The sequence below is a fragment of the Rhinopithecus bieti genome, unplaced genomic scaffold (genome assembly GCF_001698545.2).
Source record: "Rhinopithecus bieti isolate Rb0 unplaced genomic scaffold, ASM169854v2 scaffold_29855, whole genome shotgun sequence".
In the NCBI taxonomy this organism is placed as follows: Eukaryota; Metazoa; Chordata; class Mammalia; order Primates; family Cercopithecidae; genus Rhinopithecus; species Rhinopithecus bieti.
The window spans coordinates 89240-111918 of record NW_016813109.1 but is presented as its reverse complement, the minus strand read 5'-3'; the positions used below and the strand labels follow the sequence as shown (position 1 = coordinate 111918).

Below are 22679 nucleotides of genomic sequence, written 5' to 3'. Positions count from 1 at the left end.
CATCAAGGCACTGAGTCTGTCTGGTTTCCTGAGGGTTAAAAGATTAGGGCTGGGATCACCACAGCATTAATCAATACTGCCTTTCCGTCTTTTCTAATTGCCATAGGCTGAAGATCATCGGTCCCTTGGCCCTGCTAATGTAATGTATTGATCTTAGGTAAGTAAGATTGAACATCAGATGAGGGAGGAAATCTGTCTCAGTTAATGAGGTTGCTGTGCTTATTAGCTACCACTGGGTGGAGCCAGCGAGCTGAAGTTTCAGTTGGCATTAGGTGAACCACCAGTCAGCTCTCAAAGTCACATTGGTCCAACTACTACCTGCTCGTATGTGTTGGTGGTGAGTGGGAACTCTTTAGCCTAGGTTTGGCATTACAGAAAAATTGGACAGCACTGATATGGCTTGTTTTGGAATGATTTAAGTATAGAATTAGACATGACACAGGTGCAAGGCCATAAGTGTTAGTGGCCACCACCTCTCTATATTGTAGCAGAATTCTGTGTGAGACACAGGCCACATCTAGCATCACTGCAGTTGGGTTTTAGAGAATGCCTAAAGTGGCTGGGCACGGTGGCTCACGCCTGTAATCCCAGCACTTCGGGAGGCTGAGGCAGGCAGATCACCTGAGGTCAGGAGTTCCAGACCAGCCTGGCCAACGTGGTGAAATCCCATCTCTGCAAAAATACAAAAATTAGCCAGGTGTGGTGGTGCATGCCTTTAATCCCAGCTACTCCAGAGACTGAGGCAGGAGAATTGCTTGAACCCAGGAGGCAGACGTTGCAGTGAGCCAAGATCGCTCCACTGCACTCCAGCCTGGGTGACAGCGAGACTGTCTCAAAAATAAAAATGTCTAAAGTCATACCCAATGAGATCATTAGCAGCAGGTAGAGCCAAGGCATCTGCATCTATAGAGAAGGGAGCAGAAAGGAGAAAGCTCTGAAGCAGCCGGAACAGCCTTCCATTCCCTCTGCTGAGGAGAGTCAGAGAAGAGGGTGGTCAGTAAGAACCCAACTGCTAAGACTTGGTCTGGGCGGGTTCCCTCTAGGTGGACCCTCAGCAGTATTCAGGAGCATTTCCACCGTAACTGCCCCACATGCAGGTCTTCGCATACAGGAGGGATCTGTTTCATAAACATGCTAACTAGAGGTGTAACTGTCTCATTACCCCGGGAGGCTAGCACCAGTGTGGTGTGTGGTGCTGGCTCTCAGGGGACACTGCATGTCTCCTCCCAGCTCTGCACTGTCCAGTGGTACCATGGCAGTGGCTTGAAATCAACATGGTGGGAGGATTTGTATCACTGGAATAACCAGATGCTATAAATCAGGGCTTTTCCCCCCTCAAAGAGTTGGTGGTTAATGATTTACCAGAACACCACTAACTGGGATTAGATGTAAGGATCATTGAACCCAACAGCCAAGCACCCTAAGTGATGAGAACAACGACACATCCTTGACTTCTCTGAGCTGCTAGCAGAAGAGTGGGAGGAGAGGTGTATCAAGTGGCCCGGGTCTTTTGACCGGGTCACTGCTCATTCCCACCCTGCTTGGAGGGAAAGCCAGAAGGAACTGTAGGACAGCCCAGCAGTACCTGTGACTCATTCAGCTAAAACAGGATTGAGCAAGTTTAGCTAATCCTTTTCCCACATTTAACACCTGAAATGTGGACTAATTAAAACACCCGTCATTTTTGAAACGGGAAAATATATTGTGAATCACCTCGCTAGGCAGGATCCATGACTGCTGTATTTGCACAGTAGGGATTCATCATTCCCAAAGAACTGGGCTTCATTAGTGGGACATGGTGGGGCTTCTCTGATGGAGCAGAAGTTTAGAAAGCACTGTAGAATACATATTCTTGTTGTGAAGTGCTGGTGACATTCCTCATTTAGGTGATCCCAGACAGGACAGTTGAGTTTTACTTATTTTAACTGACTGCTGTCTAACCACAGCAAGTAAATCTAATTTTATCACCTACAGGCCGAAATACCTTTGGCCTTCTAACCACTCCCCAAGGGAAGAAAGCCCTTGGTCAGCTGCATGGCAGTCTATTATTTCAGTATTATTAATACTGAAAACACCAAACATAAATATCCTAATGTAGGGCCGGGCGCGGTGGCTCAAGCCTGTAATCCCAGCACTTTGGGAGGCCGAGACGGGTGGATCGCGAGGTCAGGAGATCGAGACCATCCTGGCTAACACGGCGAAACCCCGTCTCTACTAAAAAATACAAAAAACTAGCCGGGTGAGTTGGCGGGCGCCTGTAGTCCCAGCTACTCGGGAGGCTGAGGCAGGAGAATGGCATAAAACCCGGGAGGCGGAACTTGCAGTGAGCTGAGATCCGGCCACTGCACTCCAGCCTGGGAGACTGCGAGACTCCGTCTCAAAAAAAAAAAAAAAAAAAAAAAAAAAAAAAAAATCCTAATGTGATACTTGTTGCTGGGTAGCACAGGGATTATATCAGACCTTCACAACCCCTATGACTAATAAATAGTCTTGTGAAAGACAAACTGGCCAGAAACACACACACCCAACACAAACAAATGATTAAGGCTTAAACCCTTAATTATGCTTCCTAGCAAAATGGTGGCTAATGAAAGCCATATGCGCTAGAAGAGTGGCTGCCTAGCAGATTGCTGCAGCCTCTGCAGGCCCAAGAGGGGGATGTCAGAAGCAGCCAAATCTTTCTGATTGCCAGTCTGTTTAACTCCCCATTTTCTCCAAGAAGCTTCATTATATCCAGAAAGATCTTTTGGGGAGTATATCCATCCCGTCTCATAAGGTACTTTGTTTCCAGGGTGCTGATTCTACTGGTGGATCATTCAGAAAGTTAATCAGGTGCTCCTAAAATGGTTTTTGGAACTTCCAAGTTCTTACTCAGAATTCCAAGCCATAGGAGACAGAGTATCTAAGGTGCCAAGCTGATTCCATTGTGCAAAAAATTTCCCCTCTTAAGGGACGTACACATGAAACTAAAAAAACAACATGGTGGGGGGTGGGCTTTATACAAAGTTGAGTGGGGTGACAATGGCACAGAGGAAATGGGACTTCGCAATTATATTTTTATAAGGGGTCTGAACTTGGTCTCACTACTCACATCACCTGGAATGGTTACCAGGCCTCAAAGGACTGCCCCATGGGCTAAATGACTGATCCACTCTCTGAAGCCAGACAGAGAGTCTTAGCTGGGAGATCCTTTACAGATGCCACTGTTGAGGGCGGGAAGCTGGAGAGAGTGAGCTCCATCCTCAAGTAGTCCTTATGCTCCTTTTGAACTAGCCTTGCTGTTCTGGGCCGTCATTTGTGATTTGGCCTGGAGTGTCTAGGCGTAAAAACAAAAGGACTGTAGGCATTAGTTACAGACATGTAAGTTCTTAAGGAGTGAATGCCATTTTTGTTTTCTTAATCAAAATAGTGGCAGACCACAAAGTCAAATCTGAGATTATAATTTACCTTGGTAATAAAAGATACAGGAGATTTACAAAAAACAAGATCTGTGTGCCTTGGGATGCTTTTCTGGGCTTACCCCATATGTGTCTTAATAGATTGTCCTGCCAGCCGTGTCTCTGGTCCACAGGAGCCACTTCCCACTTCAGCTCTCCCACAACCTCCCCATTGTTTACTCTTCATGCCCTGTGCTCTTGCCCCAAATCCCTTCACCCAATTGGGAAGACTGGATGATAGATAATTTCTTATTTACGTGCATTTCTCCTGAAATTCAAGTTGCTTTCCAGCTAGTGTTTCCTGACATCAGAAGCCTGTGTAAAATACACAACACATGGAAACTATTTCTATCTGGCACATAAGAAAAAAAGGGTCTGCCTATATTGTAACTGGCTTCTAAGCATGTTTGAGTCTGACCCACAATTGTATTGGTTGTTTTTTGCTTTTGGATAGTTGAAGTAAAAAAACATGGTTATAAGATGACTAAAGTTCAGCCTACAATTTCCTGTTTGGACAACAGGAAGAATTGTGCAGTGTTTTGCAACAGGACTAATTCTAGATTCTCACTACCTTAAAGATAACTGGAGGGAGAGGGGTTTTCTTTTTCATTTATTAAAGATACTTACAGCTTCTTTAGGAGTGATGGATCCTTTAGGTAATGAAATAGGTGTTGATGGTGTTATGGGTGATGATGTAACTGGTGGCGGCTGTATAAAGTCTTCATCCTTAAACATCAGAACCAAGAGTTGGGTTACTGATTTAAAACAAAATCTGTATTAATCTACAGTCCACTACCTTGACTACCAGGAACTTGTCACAGCTACCTCATATCCTGGCACAGGATTCAAAAGGCAAAATCTGGAACCTAATTACATATAGCCAAATAATAAGCCTCCTCTTAGAAACAGATCGAACAGTACAATAAGTATTCCTTATTAAGGAACATTGTATTGAATTTCAGTTTCATTAAGGAGATTAAAACAGGAGAAATTGACCCATTGCTATTTTCATTTTTTAATTAACCAAATGGAAAGTAACTGTCTAACCTTAGTTCCCTTCGGTTGAGGTGCAAGATCCACCATGTTCTCTTTAGATTCGGTGAAAGTAGGTAATTCCATAAGAATATCAGTCTTTGGAGCCTGGGGAGAGACACATTTTATGTATCATAAGCTTTCTGCTCTTCCTAAAACCCAGAAACTTTTATAGTAGTCAATGCCTTTTTTAGCACAATTTGCTTTCCACTAAATCCCTAGCTTCCTCCTCCAGCTCCACCCTTTATGAGTAACATGAAATATGCCCCTGACATAGCAACTTAGTATTATTTCTCTTTGAGTTTTGAGTACTTTATATACAAAAGTTGCACTCGGATAGATTCTAGCATTTAAAATAATCATTAGCAAACCACTGATGGTACTGGTCCTGCTGTCAGCCTAAAAAAAAAAAAAAAAAAAAGCAATTTCTCAATTATTTTTTTTCTTTTTTTCTTTTTTCTTTTTTTTTTGAGATGGAGTCTTGCTCTGTCACCAAGGCTGGAGTACAGTGGCTCAATCTCGGCTCACTGCAACCTCCCTGTCGCGGGTTCAATCAGTTCTCCCTGCCTCAGCCTCCTGAGTAGCTGGGATTACAGGCGCCTACTACCATGCCTGGCTACTAATTTTTGTATTTTTAGTAGAGACGGTGTTTCGCCATGTTGGCCAGGCTGGTTTTGAACTCCTGACCTCAGGTGATCCGCCCGCCTCAGCCTCCCAAAGTGCTGTGATTACAGGCATGAGCCACCGCACCTGGTCTCAGTTATTTTCTAATAGCATTGATATAACTTGGTCTATGTTGCATCTTTTTCATTTTTAGCATCTAATAATAAATGATAAAATAGCCTGATTTACTAAAATGGTAAGCTCCTGTAATGCAAGGAAGATGGGGAGAGGAGTGGTATTATAGATTACGATAAGAATGGGGGTGGTGATAGAATAGCTAGCTAACCTATCTTTAGGAATTAGATTTGAAAAATATATCACTGTGCTTTGGAAGTTATTTGTGTACTTTGGAGGGATAAGGCTACATACATCCAAAATTACAGTATATTTGATGTCTCTGTTCTTCACAGAACCTAGCATGCTACTTGTTCTCATTTTGTATATATACATGGAGAATAGAAGTTTAAAACATGGGTGGGAAAAGCCAATAAATTGCTTAGGAGCTTATCATTTTGTCCTTAATTCCTTTCTCACCCACTCCAGAAAGCAATGTCTGGATAAAGAGCTGATGGCCCTCTAGAATAATTCTGAGAACCCAAATTTAGCTGAGACAGTGAGCTCCTCCAAGATTTCCTAGCCCCTGAGAGCAATCTAAGAATGACTATTGACTTTGGTCTGTCTCACATGAATGGTTCCTTGAGTTGGATAGAATAAGAACCCACTAGCCTGCCTTTTAGAACGTGGTCTATACTCTGAAACTGCTCCTAGTCTCCCTAGAGTTTTTCCTGGACAAATCCCAAAACCAGATTACTCTAGAAATATGAAAAGGGAAAGCAAGATGGTGTTTCCTGAAGTTGGGTTTTCATACTGGACTTCAGATAATTTTCCTTGGCTTGTCCAAGGAGTCAACAGCATAATTAAGATATAAAATGGCCCTCACTTAGTACTTGAACTAATCCCCTAAACCACAGTGTAGTATCTTCTACAAGAGTCTTTCCTTTCTTACTCATGTGGGGTTCTGAGTCAGACAGGAAGCCACCAGCTATAGAAGCGGGAGGCCCTTTCTGATGGGCCCGGAGCAAGATGCTATAGTGACTGGGCCAATCCTATGCTCTTCCCTACAACACCCGGAAGAAAAATGACTAAGGAAATGAGTTGAAGGGCATTCTAGATCAGCTCTTCAATGCTTAAAAACTAATAGGAATCTGGACAAATGAACAGCAAACATTCAGTCTAAAAGGAGAAAGCAACAGCAACACCCACACACACGTGTCTGCTAATGAAGATGAGATAGTTAAGGAAAAGGAATAAACTGCTCCTATTAGTAAAATTCTCAAACTGGGCTCAAAGGCAGTAGCAGCCTTAAGGCTGCAGGTAGTCTGAGTGGCTTCAGTTTTCTGTTTTTGTTTGAGATGGAGTCTCATTCTGTTGCCCAGGCTGGAGTGCAATGGCGTGATCTCATCTCACTGCAGCCTCCGCCTCCCAGGTTCAAGCAATACTGCCGCAGCCTCCCAAGTAGCTAGGATTACAGGCGCCCGCCACCATGCCCTGCTAATTTTTGTATGTTTAGTAGAGACGGGGTTTCACCATGTTGGTCAGGCTGGTTTTGAACTCCTGACCTCAGGTGATCCACCTACCTCGGCCTCCCAAAGTGCTGAGATTACAGGCGTGAGCCACTGTGCCCGGCCTTTGTTTTGTTGTGGTTGGTTGGTTTTTCAGGAATTTTTAAAACATAAAGCCAGTTGGGCCAAATTCTAAAAGGCTAAAAGAAATGCCTGCTCTGACTGCAGGAGTACACCAAGTGTTTATGGAGAGGCCTCAGCTGGATGGACGTTGAGGGTGCCCATGAGCCCAGTTACTCACCTCCCCGCTGAGTGGTATCTCAATAGGCTTGGGCTTCACATCTATCAGGTAGAAGGTGCGGGACAGGAGCAAAAGGGAAGGAGGGACGTTCTCCTTCAGATGGAGGTCCTGCCACTGGTGAACAGGAGGGGAACAACACGTGAGAATCACAGAACGCCAGAGCCGGAGTGATCCGCGGTGATCTACCGCCTCCCTCACTGACACCTTCCCACCGCCCCCGCCCCTTCCGCCAAGCCGCTCAGGTGATGAGTAACGGCAGAACACGGACAGGGGCCCAGCCCTGGCTTCTGCACTGAGGGGGTACCCTGCCGACTCCTTCACTATGGTGGAATCACTCTCGGAGAATTCAATTAAACTGTCAACCCAGTCAAGTATCTTCTGGACAAAGTGTAGATAACGTGAAAGAATAAATCACAGGCTGAGCAACACAGGGCAACTCTGTCTCCACAAAAAAAATTTCTAATTATCTGGGTATAGTGGTACATGCCCGTGGTCCCAGCTAGGGAGGCTGAGGTGGGAGAATGGCTTGAGCCCAGGAGTTTGAGGCTGCAGTGGCCTGTGTTAATGCCACTGCACTCCAGCCTGGGTGACAGAGTGAAACCCTGTCTTCTTAAGATCAGTAATATATGCACAAAAGATAAAATTCAAAAAGTACCATAAAAAAATATTCACAAAGCTTGTGCAGTGACCATGTCATAGCCAACGTTCAAGAAATACATGATTTTAAAGATCTTTCTCTACAATGTGCTGTCTTCCAACCAGAGCTGGTCCGACATATGAGAGGAAAAAGTGACCTAACACGGTTTCCAAGCCATGGCTGGTATCCTAAGATTATCTGCGCACTCTTCATGGCATTTTTTACAATGATGGGAATGAAATGTAATAGGAGTTACTCCTTTGTTTTAAAGCATGGATGCTCTTAAAATACAAATATGCTATCTGAGGAAAAATATTAAACATGGGTTAACACAGCGTGTGTTGGTTTGGGGCACTAATTGAAAAGCAGCCCCAGGTGGGCCACCAGGCAAAGTGGGGACCTCCAGACAGATTCACACAGATAACAGGCCTTGAACTGAAATTTTTGCCAGGACCCTTTACACTACGTGGAGTAGGTCAAAATTCGAAGGTGGCTCCAAGACACCTTGTCCCTGCAGCACCCACACTCTCTCCTAGTTATTCAACAGTATTCTAGGTGCTGTGTGAAGGGATTCTACAGGTGTAACTCAGGTCCCAAGTCGGTTGACCTTAAGATAGGGAGACTCTTTGGATGGGCCTCACCAATCACATGAGACCTTCAGTCTGGGGGCTAGAGGTCAAACACAGGGGAAATTGGAGATTTCAAGCACAAGGAAGCTCTGGCATATGAGTAGTTCTCTGATGTTGGCTTTGCAGATGAAGGAGGCCAAGAGGCAAGGAATACAGGTGGCCACTAGATGCTGAGAGTAGCCCTGGGCTCACAGCCAGCCGGGAAACAAAGACAGTCCGACAGCTGCAAGGAACTAGGTTCAGCCAACAACTGAATGAACTTGGAAGCAGGTCGTTTCCCACAGCCTCCAAAGGAAGACAGCCTGCACTTCTGATCTACCAACTGTGAGCTAATATACCGGTGTTGTTTTAAGCCACTAAGTTCATGGTCATTTTGTAGGCAGCAATGGAAAACTGATAGAGATCCCAATCAAAGTCAAAAATCAACCTAGTTCTGCAACATCCCACTGCTCAATGAAATAAGACAAATTAGGTAAGATGGTTCACTTGCAAAGGAGAAATCACATGAGGAGGTCTGCATATTGTAGAAGAGAGTTCTAGGGAAGAGGACCCCGGAGGGGTGCTGCTACTTGCCTCCGTGAGCTGTTGTCGCAGTTGTTCCTCCGTGAGACCCAATGATCTCATCCCTCGGGCCCTACAGGCAGACTGTAGTTCTGATACACTCAATGCCCTCACCCCTTCTTTGGCAATTATCTGAAAGAAATGTAAGGGATGGAGTTGGAGCTTTTGATTCCAATTTTATGTAATCCCTAAATTCCAGTAAATCAGTGGAAAAAGAATTGGAGGCTTGGACACTTTGTACCTTGCACTGGCTGCTGCAGCAAAGGCATAGGGAGGTGGCAATTGAAATAACGGGAATCCTGCCAACAGGTATTAGCAATATTAGGGATATTTACACAACTCCTCCCCAACATTCTGTCATCAGAGTAATTATTTCCCCTCTTGATCTGCATTTTGTCTGGTTGTGACATATCTACTTTTCTCTTCCGTGGCAGCTTTATGGTTCATTAGAAAAAAGTAGTTCACTTGAAAAGCTCACAATGTACCATTTGTTGCATGTCACTGTAGTGTTTTCCCCTGCTGTCCCCCCACCACCCCCAGAAATGGCCCTGACACACTGATCCACAAAACTCCCTCAGTAAATAACACAGTTTCTGCTTGGCGTAACCCAAAACTATGGTATTTCTGGGACCAGTATTGTTTATTGCAAAGCTCTAAGAGCAACAACTGAAATCTAAATGGGGCCAAAGGGATCATGCTTTCTCAGTTCTGGGAAACCTGCTCCCCTAGGCGGAATGCTTATAAAGCAGCTGATTCTGAGTCAAGAAACATTCCTTCCATTTTTTCAAAAAGCCTAATTAGTAGTTATAGTCCAAGGGTGCCTTTCTTCTACAAGGTGTTGAGGCTCTGCTTTTCCTCCCAGCATTATGTTTTGCATACCAAGCCAACTACCCCTTCTTGGCAGGCCAATGCGCCCAGCAGAATATTGACTTTGGCACCAGCTTCCCGGTATGAGAGCACAAGTGTGGGAGCAGAGCTTTGTCAGGAATCTACTGAGCTGCTATTTCCTTCCCAGCAGGTCCTAACTGCTTTAGATGAGTCCCAGCTAAGACATCCAAATTACTAACTGCTTATGATGGCCTTCTCAATAAATGGGTAAGGGGATGACAACTCCTCAAATGAGTAATCAAGTTTCAAGTTGTCATGGTAATGGTTGTTTAAACCACTCATTTTGTCAGAACCCAACATGACCAGACCCAACGGAAAATACTGCACTTCCACCCAGGCGTGGTGGCTCACACCTGTCATCCCAGCACTTTGGGAGGCTGAGGCGAGCAGATCACTTGAGGTCAGGAGTTTGAGACCAACCTGACCAACATGGTGAAGCCCCGTCTCTACTAAAAATAGAAAAATTAGCTGGGTGTGGTGGTGCATGCCTGTAATCCCAGCTACTTGGGAGGCTGAGGTGGGAGAATCACTTGAACCCGGAAGGCAGAGGTTGCAGTGAGCCAGGATTGCGCCACTGCAGCCTGGGCAACAGAGCAAGACTTCGTCTCAAAAACAAAAACAATACTGCACAGTTTGTCCCACAGGCACCCTAAGGTATCTCCCAAAAACTTGCTAATTCCCTAGAGCTATGGTTAAGCTCTTACTTCATCATCTGCTTTTATAGACTTCAGTTTCATCAGGAGCTGAAAGCGGAGCAGGTTGTTGGTTCCAAAAGTCTGCATTTCTAGCAGTTTGCAAAGGGCAACCAGCTGAGGGCGATCTAAGTGTTCCAGGGCCAGCTGGTCCTCAAATAGTTTGGAGAAGCGAACTATCTCCTTTGTGCTGGGCTTGTGGCCTGTCTGGACCTACGCAGTGGGACAAAGAGGCCAATTAAAATGTGTTTCCTACTTAATTTAACTTTCCCAATAGGCTATTTGAAAGAGACACCAAAGCATTTATGGGACTCTGTCTGACATCTGGAAATAGGTCTCGTGGTATAAAGAAAAGATATCCATCCGAAGTCAAACTACATCAGCTGAAAAATCAGGAGTTTGGAAGTTTGACTCTAAGTCTACTGTTCTTTCCAAGAAGTTATCAATGTCTTCAACATGCTGATTACTTAAGACAGGCTTTTCTGCAAACTACTATCAATGTTTATAATATTAAATGTTTACAATATTGTACGTTCATAATTTAGATATTTGCAATTCCAAAGATGGTGAACAGTTTGGGAAATCCATGATGACATGTGTTTTTCATATAACTCCCAACCCTGAAGTTGTTTGGCATTACATAAAAGATGGACACCTGCTTCACGTAGGATGACAGCTGTGTAGAGGCATCGCCCATCTTGGCTCTGTTCCTCCTTGCCATTTCTGTCATGGTTTCTTGAAGAAATTTTGCTAGTTCCAACTTTACAGCCATTTTCTTTTTCTGTTTTTCTTCCTTAATGGTAGAAGAATAAAAGTTACTCAATCCTTCATGAATGCAAATTGGTAGATAAAGATGGGAGAAAAACAACTGTCTCCTTGTTATTGCTCATCCCTACATCATGTAATAACATGATGCTCCGGCATAGCTGAATGGGTTTGTGAGACCAAAGCAAGTAAAAAGAAGCCTCCATTTGGAACTTGTCTCCTTACTTTTGTTTCTCACTAATACAATAATCATAAGCATTTGATAGATGCAAAATGTTCCCCCAATGGGAGGCTTTATCATTATTTAGAATGAGATACTATCTCTCTCTCTCTCTTTGAGATGAAATCCCACTCTGTTGCCCAGGCTGGGATGCAGTGGCACGATCTCAGCTCACCGCAACCTCCACCTCCTGGGCTCAAGCGATTCTCCTGCCTCAGCCTCCCGAATAGCTGGGATTACAGGTGCGTGCCACCACACCTGGCTAATTTTTTTTTTTTTTTTTTTTTGAGATGGAGTTTTGCTCTGTCACCCAGGCTGGAGTGCAGAGGTACCATCTTGACTCACTGCAACCTCTGTCTCCCAGGTTCAAGCAATTCTCCTGCCTCAGCCTCCCAAATAGCTGGGATTACAGACACACGCTACCACACCGGGCTGATTTTTGTATTTTCAGTAGAGTAGGGATTTTCGCCATGTTGGCCAGGCTGGTCTTGAACTCCTGACCTCAAGTGATCTGCCCGTCTCAGCCTCCCAAAGTGCTGGGATTACAGGCTTGAGCTACGGCACCCAGACAAGAATGAGATGCTATCTCTTAACCTGGTGCAAACTATTCAGGCTGCCAGTTGAGCCAACTCCTTGTTTGAGTGGCCCTGGGTTTTGCTTTACAAACAAAAGAAAACTAGGAAATGGACTCTACACTAATGTAGCTTACAGTTTAATAGAAAACAGACATAAGTAATTACAATACAATGAGTTAAGTGCTCTAACAGACATGAACACAGCACTACACAAAAGAAAAGTAAATGGATACTCGTAGGACACTGTTGGCTGGTGTTTCTTAATCCTTGTTCATCATCAGAAATGTACTATGGTAGCATTTTCAAAATAACCACAGTCAGGACTCAGTGGTAAAGAAAACAGGAATCTGTATATTTTTAAGTTGCCTAGGAGATTCTAATGATCAGCCAATCTTAAGAATCACTGATTTTTAGATGGATCGTAAAAGATATAACAACAACAACAAAATCACACAATAGCATGATCAGAACCCACTTAGTGGCCGGGTGAGGTGGCTTACACCTGTAATCCCAGCACTTTGGGAGGCCGAGGCGGGTGGATCACCCGAGGTCAGGAGTTTGGGATCAGCCTGGCCTGTCATGGTGAAACCCTGTCTCTACTAAAAATACAAGAATTAGCCAGGCGTGGTGGCACATGCCTGTAATTCCAGCTACACAGGAGGCTGAGGCAGGAGAATCACTTAAACCTCGGGGAAGGATGCAGTAAGCCGAGATTGCGTTACTGCACTCCAGCCTGGGCAGCAGCGCAAGACTCTGTCAAAAGCAAACAAACAAACAAAACCCACTTAGCCATTTCATTCATCCATATCCTTCCATCCATCCATTTATTTATTGCACATCTACCATGTATTAGGTACTGGGGATAAAATGAACAATAACAGGTAAGAATTCCTGCCATCATGGAACTTTTAGTATAGTGGGAGAGACAAACATTAGTGACTAATGATAATACCATAATTCTTCACATTAATATAGAAGCATAATGGGTAAGCGCTATGAAAGAGAAATACATGGTGCTGTGATCTGATGTAAACAGAAAGCTCCTCTCTCCATGGAACAAAGCAAACAAGAATTTTCTGAGACGGTGGCCATGATGTAGACATATTTGTATGTTTCAGGGAATGAGTGGTGTTCAGGAAAGAGATAACATTTAGATAAATCACTTCCTCTACTCCCCCCATCTTCCTGAATTCACTAATACTTTCCTTGGAATGTTATGGCATTAATTCTAGATGCTGATTATTTTAAATGTAAGCAAATTAAACCATTGCCAGGCAGTCAAATATTGTAATTTGATTTTATCCTGTGAAGGTATCCCGAATTTGTCTTCAAAACTTTTTTTTTTTTTTTAAAGATAGAATCTCACTCCGTCACCCAGGTTGGAATGCAGTGGCACGATCTTGGCTCTTGGCAACGTCTGCTTCCCAGGTTCAAGTGATTCTTCTGCCTCAGCCTCCGAAGTAGCTGAGACTACAGGCACGTGCCACCATGCCAGGCTATGTTTTGTATTTTTAGTAGACATGGGGTTTCACCATGTTGGCCAGGCTCGTACCAAGTTCCTGACCTCAAGTGACCCACCCACCTCAGCCTCCCAAAGTGCTGGGATTACAGACATGAGCCACCACGCCCAGCCTTCAAGACTTTATTCTTATTGTTAATTTCATAATGTATTCTCTGTCTTCTCTCTCTTGGGCTAGCATTCCAGCTGTTTCCCTTCCTTGGCTCTACCCTCTGCAGCCCCTCCTGCAGCAAAATTATTCTTCCAAAACACAGATCCAATCATGTCATCCACCCAGCTACCCTGCTTCAAACGTTCTGTTTCCATTATTCACCATGGTCAAAGGGAAAGCCTAAATTCTTAAGCTGGTGGATGCCTTCCAACCTGACCCCAACACATCACTTTGTCTGTTTCCTGTCGTTGACGCCCTGGAACTGCCTACTTCAACCACAAATAACCAACCAGCGGTCTCTGATTACATCATACTCTCTTATGCCACTGAGCCATGTTAAATGCTATTCCTTTTATCCAGAATACCTTTGGTAAAATCCCACTTACTCTTTAAGTCTCAGTTCCAAAGTTACCTTTTCTGTGAAAAATTTCCCAATCTTACTGATTTAAAAGTTGTCCTTAAAATTAGCTGGGCATCTGTAATCTCAGCTACTCAGGAGGCTGAGACAGGAGAATTGCTTGAATCTGGGAGGCGGAGGTTGCGGTGAGCCAAGATTGTGCCACTGCACTCCAGCCCAGGTGATGGTGAGAGACTTCGTCTCAAAAAAAAAAAGTTGCACTTTTTGTCTTCTCATAATGTTTTGTTCACACCTTCTTACCATATGCTATCTACGCTGTCTAGTAGAGTGGCACAGAAAGGGGAGAAGGAAGGAGCTGCCTCTGTTTTCTCGCCTGCAGAGTAACTGCCACACTCAATGAAGGCTCCCTCTTCTCAGGGGCTGCTGAACAGGTCTGTTGTGCTGACTAAATCATACCTACTATTCCACTAGTCAACGCAGTAACAGTGGATTTCTGTTTTCTTTATTCTTTTATTTTTAAACAGGATCTCACTCTTGCACTGTCTGGCTGGAGTGCAGTGCAGTGGCATGATCTCAGTTCACTGCAGCCTCAACCTCCTGGGCTCAAGCAATCCTCCCGCCTCAGCCTCCCAAGTAGCTGGGAATACAGGTGCATGCTACCACATCTGGCTAATTTGTTTTACATTAAAAAAAATTTTTTTTTTTTAGAGACGGGGTCTCGCTATATTGCTCAGGCTGGTCTTGAACTCCTGGGCTTAAACAGTCCTCCCACCTCGGCCTCCCAAAATGCTGGGATTACAAGGATGAGCCACTGCATCCAGCCTGTTCTCTTTATTCTTTTGACTGTTAAAATCAAGTTAGAATTTGGTGGAGAAGAGAAAATCTTTTCAACAAATGGTCTTGGAAAAGCTAGATATCCACATACAAAAAAGAGAGAAATGAATCTATATACTGACATTACAGTTTTCATAAAAATTAACTCAGCCTGGAGCAGTGGCTCACGTCTGTTATCCCAGCATTTTGGGAGGCCGAGGTGGGTGGATCACCTGAGGTCAGGAGTTCGAGACCAGCCTAGCCAACATGGGAAAATCCTGGCTCTACTAAAAATACAAAAATTAGCTGGGTGTAGTGGCACATGCCTGTAATCCCAGCTACTCAGGAGGCTGAGCAAGGAGAATTGCTTGAACCCAGGAGGCAGAGGTTGCAGGGAGCCGAGATCGCACCATTGCATTCCAGCCTGGGCGACACAGCAAGGCTCTATCTCAAATAAATAAATAAATAATAAATTAATTAATTAAATGGATCACAGACGTAAATGTAAGACAGAAAACTATAAACCTTCTAGAATAAAATAGGAGAAAAATGTAGGTGACCTTCAGTTTGGCAATTAAGTTTTTAGCTACAACACCAAAAGCATGAGTCATGAAAGAAAAAAACTGATAAGCTGGATGTCATTAATGTTAAAAGCACTTGCTCTGTGAAATACATGGTTAAGGGAATGAAAAGATAAGCCACAGAACAGAAGAAAACATCTGCATATTATATCTGATAAAGGACTTTTACCCAAAATATACAAAGAACTCAAAATAACAATCAGAAAAAAAAAAAAAAAATTATAAAGTCAACCAAAGGGCCAGATGCAGTGGCTCACGCCTGTAACCCCAGCACTTTGGGAGGCTGAGGTGTGCGGATCACGTGAGGTCAGGAGATCAAGACCAGCCTGGCCAACATGGTGAAACCCTGTCTCCACTAAAAATACAAAAATTGGCTGGGCGCGGTGTGGACGCCTTTAATTCCAGCTACTGAGGCAGGAGAATCACTTGAACCCGGGAAGCAGAGGTTGCCGTGAGCTGAGATTGCACCACTGCACTCCAGCCTGGGTGACAGAGCAAGACTTCTTTTCAAAAAAGAAAACAAAGTCAACCAAAGATCTAAACAGACACCTCCCCAAAGAAGATACACAAATGGTAAATAAGCACAGGAAAGATACTCAACATCATGTGACATCAGGAGATTGCAAATCAAAACAGTGAGATACCACACTACATACCTATTTCGTGGCTAATGTCTAGAGCACTGACAACATCAAATGCTGGTACTCTCATTCTTTGCTGGTAAGAATATAGAACAATACAGCCACTTCAGAAGACAGTTTAGCAATTTCTTAAAAGCTAAACATAGTCTTACCATACGATCCACCAATTACTCTCCTAGGTATTTACCCCAATGAATTGAAAGCTTACATCCACACAAAAACCTGTACATAAGTGTTTATAGCAGTTTTATTCATCATTGCCAAAACCTGGAAGCAATCGAGGTGTCCTTTCATAGGAGAATGGATAAACAAACTGTGGTACAGCCATACAATGGACTATCATTCAGTGATAAAAAGAATTGAGCCATGAAAAGAACTTGAAATGCATATTGCTAGGTGAAAGAAGCCAATCTAAAATGGCTACACACTGTATGATCCCAAGTACATGACATTTTGGAAAAGGCAAAACTACAGAGACAATAAAAAAGATCAGAGGCTGCCATGGGTTGGGGGAGGAAGGGAGAGGGACAAATAGGTGGAGCATGGAGTTTTTTTGTTTTTTTTTTTTTTTTTGAGACAGGGTCTCCCTCTGTCACTCAGGCTGGAGTGCAGTGGCACTATCATAGGTCATTGCAGCCTCGACCTCCTGGGCTCAAGCGTTCCTCTTGCTTCAGCTTCCCAAGGAGCTGGGACTACAGCATGAGCTACCATGCCCAACTAATTTTTGCATTTTTTGTAGAAATGGGGTCTCACTATGATGCCCAGGTTGGTCTCAAACTCCTGGGCTCAGATGATCCACCTGCCTCAACCTCCCAAAGTGCTGGAATTACAGATGTAAGCCACTGTGCCTGGCCCACAGGGGATTTTTAGAGCAGTGAAACTATTCTGTATGATACTGTGACGGTGGATACATGAAGTTATGCATTTGCAAAGCCCACAGAACTGCTTCAACATAAAGAGTGAACCCAGCCGGGCGCGGTGGCTCAAGCCTGAAGCCTGTAATCCCAGCACTTTGGGAGGCCGAGACGGGTGGATCACGAGGTCAGGAGATCAAGACCATCCTGGCTAACATGGTGAAACCCCGTCTCTACTAAAAAATACAAAAAACTAGCCAGGCAAGGTGGCGGCCGCCTGTAGTCCCAGCTACTCCGGAGGCTGAGGCAGGAGAATGGTGTGAACCCAGGAGGCAGAGCTTGCAGTGAGCTGAGATCCGGCCACTGCACTCCAGCCTGGGGACAGAGCGAGACTCCGTCTCTAAAAAAAAAAAAAGAGTGAACCCTAAAGTATGAGCTTTAATAATAACATATCAATATTGGTTTTTTAATCATTACCAATATAGCACACTAACACAAGATATTAATTACATGAGAAATTGTGATGGGGTGGGGTGGGGAGAAGTAGTACTTTCTGCCCAATTTTCTGTAAACCTAAAACTCCTCTAATAAAGTTTATTAAATTTTATTAAAGTTAAAAAATCCTACATACCTTTTTGGATTCACTTTCAAAAGTTGATGGCAACATCTCTGGGAAGAGTTTCAGAAACACTGGTAATAAGAATTCCATGAAGGGTACAATTATGAACACCATAAATGGAACGAGGCGGAAGAAATCAACACAAGTTCTCAACAGCTATAGAATTAAATGCATATGCAATATTCATTATTTTAGGGCATGCCAAAACAAAATCAAAACAAAACCAAAAAAACCCTGTCTTGGTTCATTTTCTTTCTTTTAAGAGATAGTGTCTTGCTATGTTGCCCTGTGTGGCCTCAAACTCCTGGGTTCAAGCAATCCTCCCACCTCAGCCTCCCAAGGAGCTGGGATTATAGGCCTATGGGCCATGCTCAGCTTGGTTCTTAAAGTGTTAAAACCCAAGACAGGTTTTCTGCAGCTGTTTATAAAATGAAAAGGCAGAGTTTTCCTGTTTACCATAGCTCTGAAGCAATTTTTATGGGATATCTTAAAGGAAGTCTATGACAATAAAAATATTATTGGCATCTCCTAGACTTCATCTATGTTAGAGGGTCCATACTTTAATAGCATTGTATCACTTAAAAGTGTTTTTTTTTTTGTTTGTTTGTGTTTTTGCAGCGGTGTCTCACTCCAGGCTGGAGTACAGTGGCACGATCTCGGCTCACTGCAACCTCCGCCTCCCAAGTTCAAGCCATTCTCCTGCCTCAGCCTCCTGGGTAGCTGGGACTACAGGCACGTGCCACCATGCCCGGCTAATTTTTGTATTTTTTTTAGTAGACAAGGGTTTCACTGTGTTGGCCAGTCTGGTCTCAAACTCCTGACCTCAAGTGATCTGCCCACTTTGGCCTCCCAAAGTGCTGGGATTACAGGTGTGAGCCATCGTGCCCAGCCAAAATTGGGTTTTATTTTTTATTTTTATTTTTATTTTTTTTGAGACGGAGTCTCGCTCTGCCGCCCAGGCTGGAGTGCAGTGGCCGGATCTCAGCTCACTGCAAGCTCCGCCTTCCGGGTTTACGCCATTCTCCTGCCTCAGCCTCCCCAGTAGCTGGGACTACAGGCGCCCGCCACCTCGCCCGGCTAGTTTTTTGTATTTTTTAGTAGAGACAGGGTTTCACTGGGTTAGCCAGGATGGTCTCGATCTCCTGACGTTGTGATCCGCCCGTCTCGGCCTCCCAAAGTGCTGGGATTACAGGCTTGAGCCACCGCGCCCGGCCAAAATTGGGTTTTAAAATGCATCTGCTTAATATATTAACAACAGTTGAAACATGAAGCCTCTCAACTTCTTGGAAAAATTTAAAAAACATAACCATTCTACAAATGTGTACATGTACCCCTGAACCGTTAAAAAATAAAAAATAAAAGTTTTTTAAAAAACTGTTCTACAGGAAAATATATAACAAATTCCAGAATACTGACTAAAGTTGTACAGTAAGTCAATTGCAGGCAAGAAACTGGTTCTCACCAGCAGTTGTTATTCCTACTCTGGGATTTTTAAGATGAAGTTTACATTGAATTTAAATAGTTGAATTCCCAAATAGTTCATTTTAATTTCACATTTTCTTTCTCAAATATGATTCTTGCCTACCCTTCGTCTCTCTCGTCTGGTCAGGACCTGTCCATGCAACAGCCTCCAAACCATTCTGGCAGCAACTTTGGCATCAATCCAAAGTAAGTAGAATCCATTGTAAAAATATTTAAGTTCATCCATGATTTTTTGTCTATAAGATTGTTCGCCTTCTTTAATCTTCGTGCCAGTTTCTTTTGTGGCCTGAGGGCTCGTCACCTGTGGATGTTTTGGGGCTTGCTCCAGCTGAGGTTTGCCAGGAACCTCTCGCAGCCAGCAAGTGGATGTGTGTAGCTTTTGTATTAGTCTAGTTCCTGGGTGAAGTACTGTATTGCCTGGCTGACTAGGATCCGAGTACTTCTTGCTCTCATAGTTCTTCATACATGTCTTATTTAAATGGGAATCTGGCAAGTGAAGAAATGCACATGATGGGGAATAAGAAGAGCAGGTAGGATGGACAAAATGGCTAGGGAATCTGGAATAAAAAGCAACATTCTCTGAGTTAAGTACATACTATTACAAAGCACACACTATCATAAAGCACAAACTATTAAAGAAATAGATAGTACATCCGGTCAAAATACAACAGCTTTTTTTTTTTTTTTTCCTTCACTCCCATTGCCCAGGCTGGAGTGCAGTTGCACGATCTCAGCTCACTACAACCTATGACACCTGGGCTCAAGCGATTCTCCTGCCTCAGCCTTCTTAGTAGCTAGGATTACAGCCACAGACCACCACGCCCGGCTAATTTTTGTATTTTTAGTAGAGATGGGGTTTCACCACATTGGCCAGGCTAGTCTCAAACTTCTGACCTCAGGTGATCCGCCTGCCTTGGCCTCCTTAAGTTCTGGAATTATAGGCATGAGCCACCATGCCTGGCCAAGGAATATTGTTTCAAAGACACATTTGATGGTCACTGTAGGAATTAACCAGTCACATAATACTGCCTTACCTATGCAGTGTCTTTGAACTCCTCAACTTACAGCTGAAATACCCTTCACCTAAATTCTTCAAGAACATTAGGGCTGGTCGCGGTGGCTCATGTCTGTAATCCCAGCACTTTGGGAGGCCAAGGCAGGTGGATCACCTGAGGTCATGAGTTCGAGACCAGCCTGGCCAACATGGTGAAACCAAGTCCCTACTAAAAATACAAAAATTAGCCGGGTATGGTGTCATGCACCTGTAATCCCAGCTGCTAGGGAGGCTGAGGCAGGAGAATTGCTTGAACCCAGGAGGTGAAGGTTGCAGTGAGACAAGACTATGCCACTGCACTCCAGCCTGGGCAACAAAGTGAGACTCCGTCTCAAAAAAAACAAAAAACGAAAAACAAAAAAACCACACAATTAGAATTGGGCACCCCAATTAAGGGTCTCTACCTTCTGGTATTGCAACAGCCCAGGGTTTGCAGTTAAACTATCATATCAGATTGTTTGAAAATAAAAATATGGGCCACACATGGTGGCTCATGCCTGTAATCCCAGCACTTTGGGAGGCCGAGGGGGGCGGATCACGAGATCAAGAGATCGAGACCATCCTGGCCAACATGGTGAAACCGTCTACTAAAAATACAAAAATTAGCTGGGCATGGTGGAGTGCACCTGTAGTCCCAGCTACTCGGGAGGCTGAAGCAGGAGAATTTCTTGAACCCAGGAAGCGGAGGCTGCAGTGAGCTGAGATTGCGCCACTGTACTCCAGCCTGGTGACAGACCGAGACTCTGTCTCACAAAAAAAACAAAAAACAATAAACAATAAAACAAAAATAAACAAACAAAAAATTTGTCTTGGTTCTTTCTTTTTTTCGAGACAGAGTCTCACGCTGTTGCCCAGGCTGGAGCACAGTGGCGCGATCTTGACTCACTGTAACCTCCGCCTCCTGGGTTCAAACGATTCTCCTGCCTCAGCCTCCCGAGTATCTGGGAATACAGGCGCCCGCCACCACACCTGGCTAATCTTTACATTTTTAGTAGAGATGGGATTTCACCATGTTGGCAAGGCTGGTTTCGAACTCCTGACCTCAAGTGATCTGCCTGCCTCGGCCTCCCAAAGTGCTGGGATTACAGGCGTGAGCCATCACACCTGGCTCTTTTTTTTTTTTTCTTTTTGTTTAAGAGACAGACTCTTGCTGTGTTGCCCAGGCTGGCCTCAAACCCCTGGGCTCAAGCAATCCTCCCACCTCAGCCTCCTAAGGAGCTGAGATTACAGGCACATGCACCATGCCTGGTTTAGTTCTTAAGGTGTTAAAAACCCAGGCTGGAGTAGAGTGGTGTGATCACAGCTCACTGCAGCCTCGACCTCCCAGGCTCAGCATCCTGAGTAGCTAGGACTACAGGCCCACACCACCACGCCCAGCTAGTTTTAAAAAATTTCGTAGAGATGAGGTCTCACTATGTTATCCAGGCTGTTCTTTTTTTTTGAGACGGAGTCTCACTCTGTTGCCCAGACTAGAGTGCAGTGGTGCGATCTCGGCTCACTGCAACCTCCGCCTCCCAGGTTCTCCTGCTTTAGCCTCCTGAGTAGCTGGGACTACAGGTGCGTGCCACCACGTCCAGCTAATTTTTGTATTTTTAGTAGAGATGGGGTTTCACCACGTTGGCCAGGATGGTCTCAATCTTTTGACCTTGTGATCCGCCCACTTCGGCCTCCCAAAGTGTTGGGATTACAGGTGTGAGCCTGGCCCCAGGCTATTCTTGAACTCTTGGGCTCAGGCTATCTTCCTGTCTAGGCTTCCAAAAGTGCTGAGATTATAGGTGTGAGCCACTGCAGCCAGCCTCAGACTATTTTTGAAGGATGCCAAGATAAAATACTCTTTGAATGGTCAAAAGGGGAAAAGTAAGTGCTCAGTGAATAGTCTTTATTTATTCTCAGTGAATAAATAAATGGTGGCAGGGCAGTGTGGCTCATGCCTGTAATCCCAGCAGTTTGGGAGGCTAAGGCAGGTGGATCACTTGAGGTCAGGAGTTCAAGACCAGCCTGGCCAACATGGAGAAACCCTGTCTCTACAAAAATACAAAAAAATTAGCTGGGCATGGTGGTGCACGCCTGTAATCCCAGCTACTCGGGAGTCTGAGACAGGAGAACCACTTGAACCCAGGAGGCAGAGGTTGCAAGGAGCCACGATCGTGCCATTGCACTCCAGCCTGGGCAATAGAGTGACACTTCATCTCAAAAAAAAAAAAAAAAGGTAACAGACCGTAATGGGACACAAATATGCCCTAAGACTGGCTGTTCATCAACCATTTTACTTGCTTTACATCTAAGGGCCTCACATGATGTTCATCAATTACAGAGATGTCACTCTAAAACCATTATATCTTCTGGCTGGGCATGGTGGCTCATGCCTATAATCCCAGCACTTTGGGAAACCCAGGCTGGCGGATTACCTGAGGTCAGGAGTTCAAGACCAGCCTGGCCAACATGGCGAAACCCCATCTGTACTAAATATACAAAAATTAGTGGGGCGTGGTGGTGCATGTCTGTAATCCCAGCTACTTATAAGACTGAGGCAGGAAAATCTCTTGAACCTGGGAGGTGGAGGCTGCAGTGAGCCAAGATATCATGCCACTGCACTCCAGCCTGGGCAACAGAGTGATACTCCATCCCAAAAAAAGAAAAAAGAA

At 44.4% G+C, this 22679-nt stretch overlaps 1 protein-coding gene across 9 annotated transcripts in view; it reads right to left on the bottom strand.

Annotated features, from left to right (window-relative positions):
- Window positions 1-2980: 2980 nt before the first annotated feature.
- Window positions 2981-22679, bottom strand: part of LETM2 (leucine zipper and EF-hand containing transmembrane protein 2) — a 29955-nt gene continuing 10256 nt past the window's right edge. For 6 of the 9 annotated variants that reach the window (XM_017847652.1, XM_017847651.1, XM_017847650.1 and 3 more), the window contains exons 3-11: window positions 19084-19537; window positions 17511-17654; window positions 11058-11195; window positions 10415-10615; window positions 8835-8954; window positions 6996-7109; window positions 4485-4577; window positions 4065-4163; window positions 2984-3316 (exon numbers count right to left, since the gene is read on the bottom strand). In XM_017847652.1, the coding sequence (XP_017703141.1) occupies window positions 3254-3316; window positions 4065-4163; window positions 4485-4577; window positions 6996-7109; window positions 8835-8954; window positions 10415-10615; window positions 11058-11195; window positions 17511-17654; window positions 19084-19537 (1426 nt within the window). In that variant the 3' untranslated portion in view covers window positions 2984-3253. Of the gene's footprint in view, window positions 3317-3694; window positions 3753-4064; window positions 4164-4484; window positions 4578-6995; window positions 7110-8834; window positions 8955-10414; window positions 10616-11057; window positions 11196-17510; window positions 17655-19083; window positions 19538-22679 lie in introns of all 9 variants that reach the window. The other 3 variants (XM_017847656.1, XM_017847648.1, XM_017847657.1) reach the window with 3 other exon arrangements.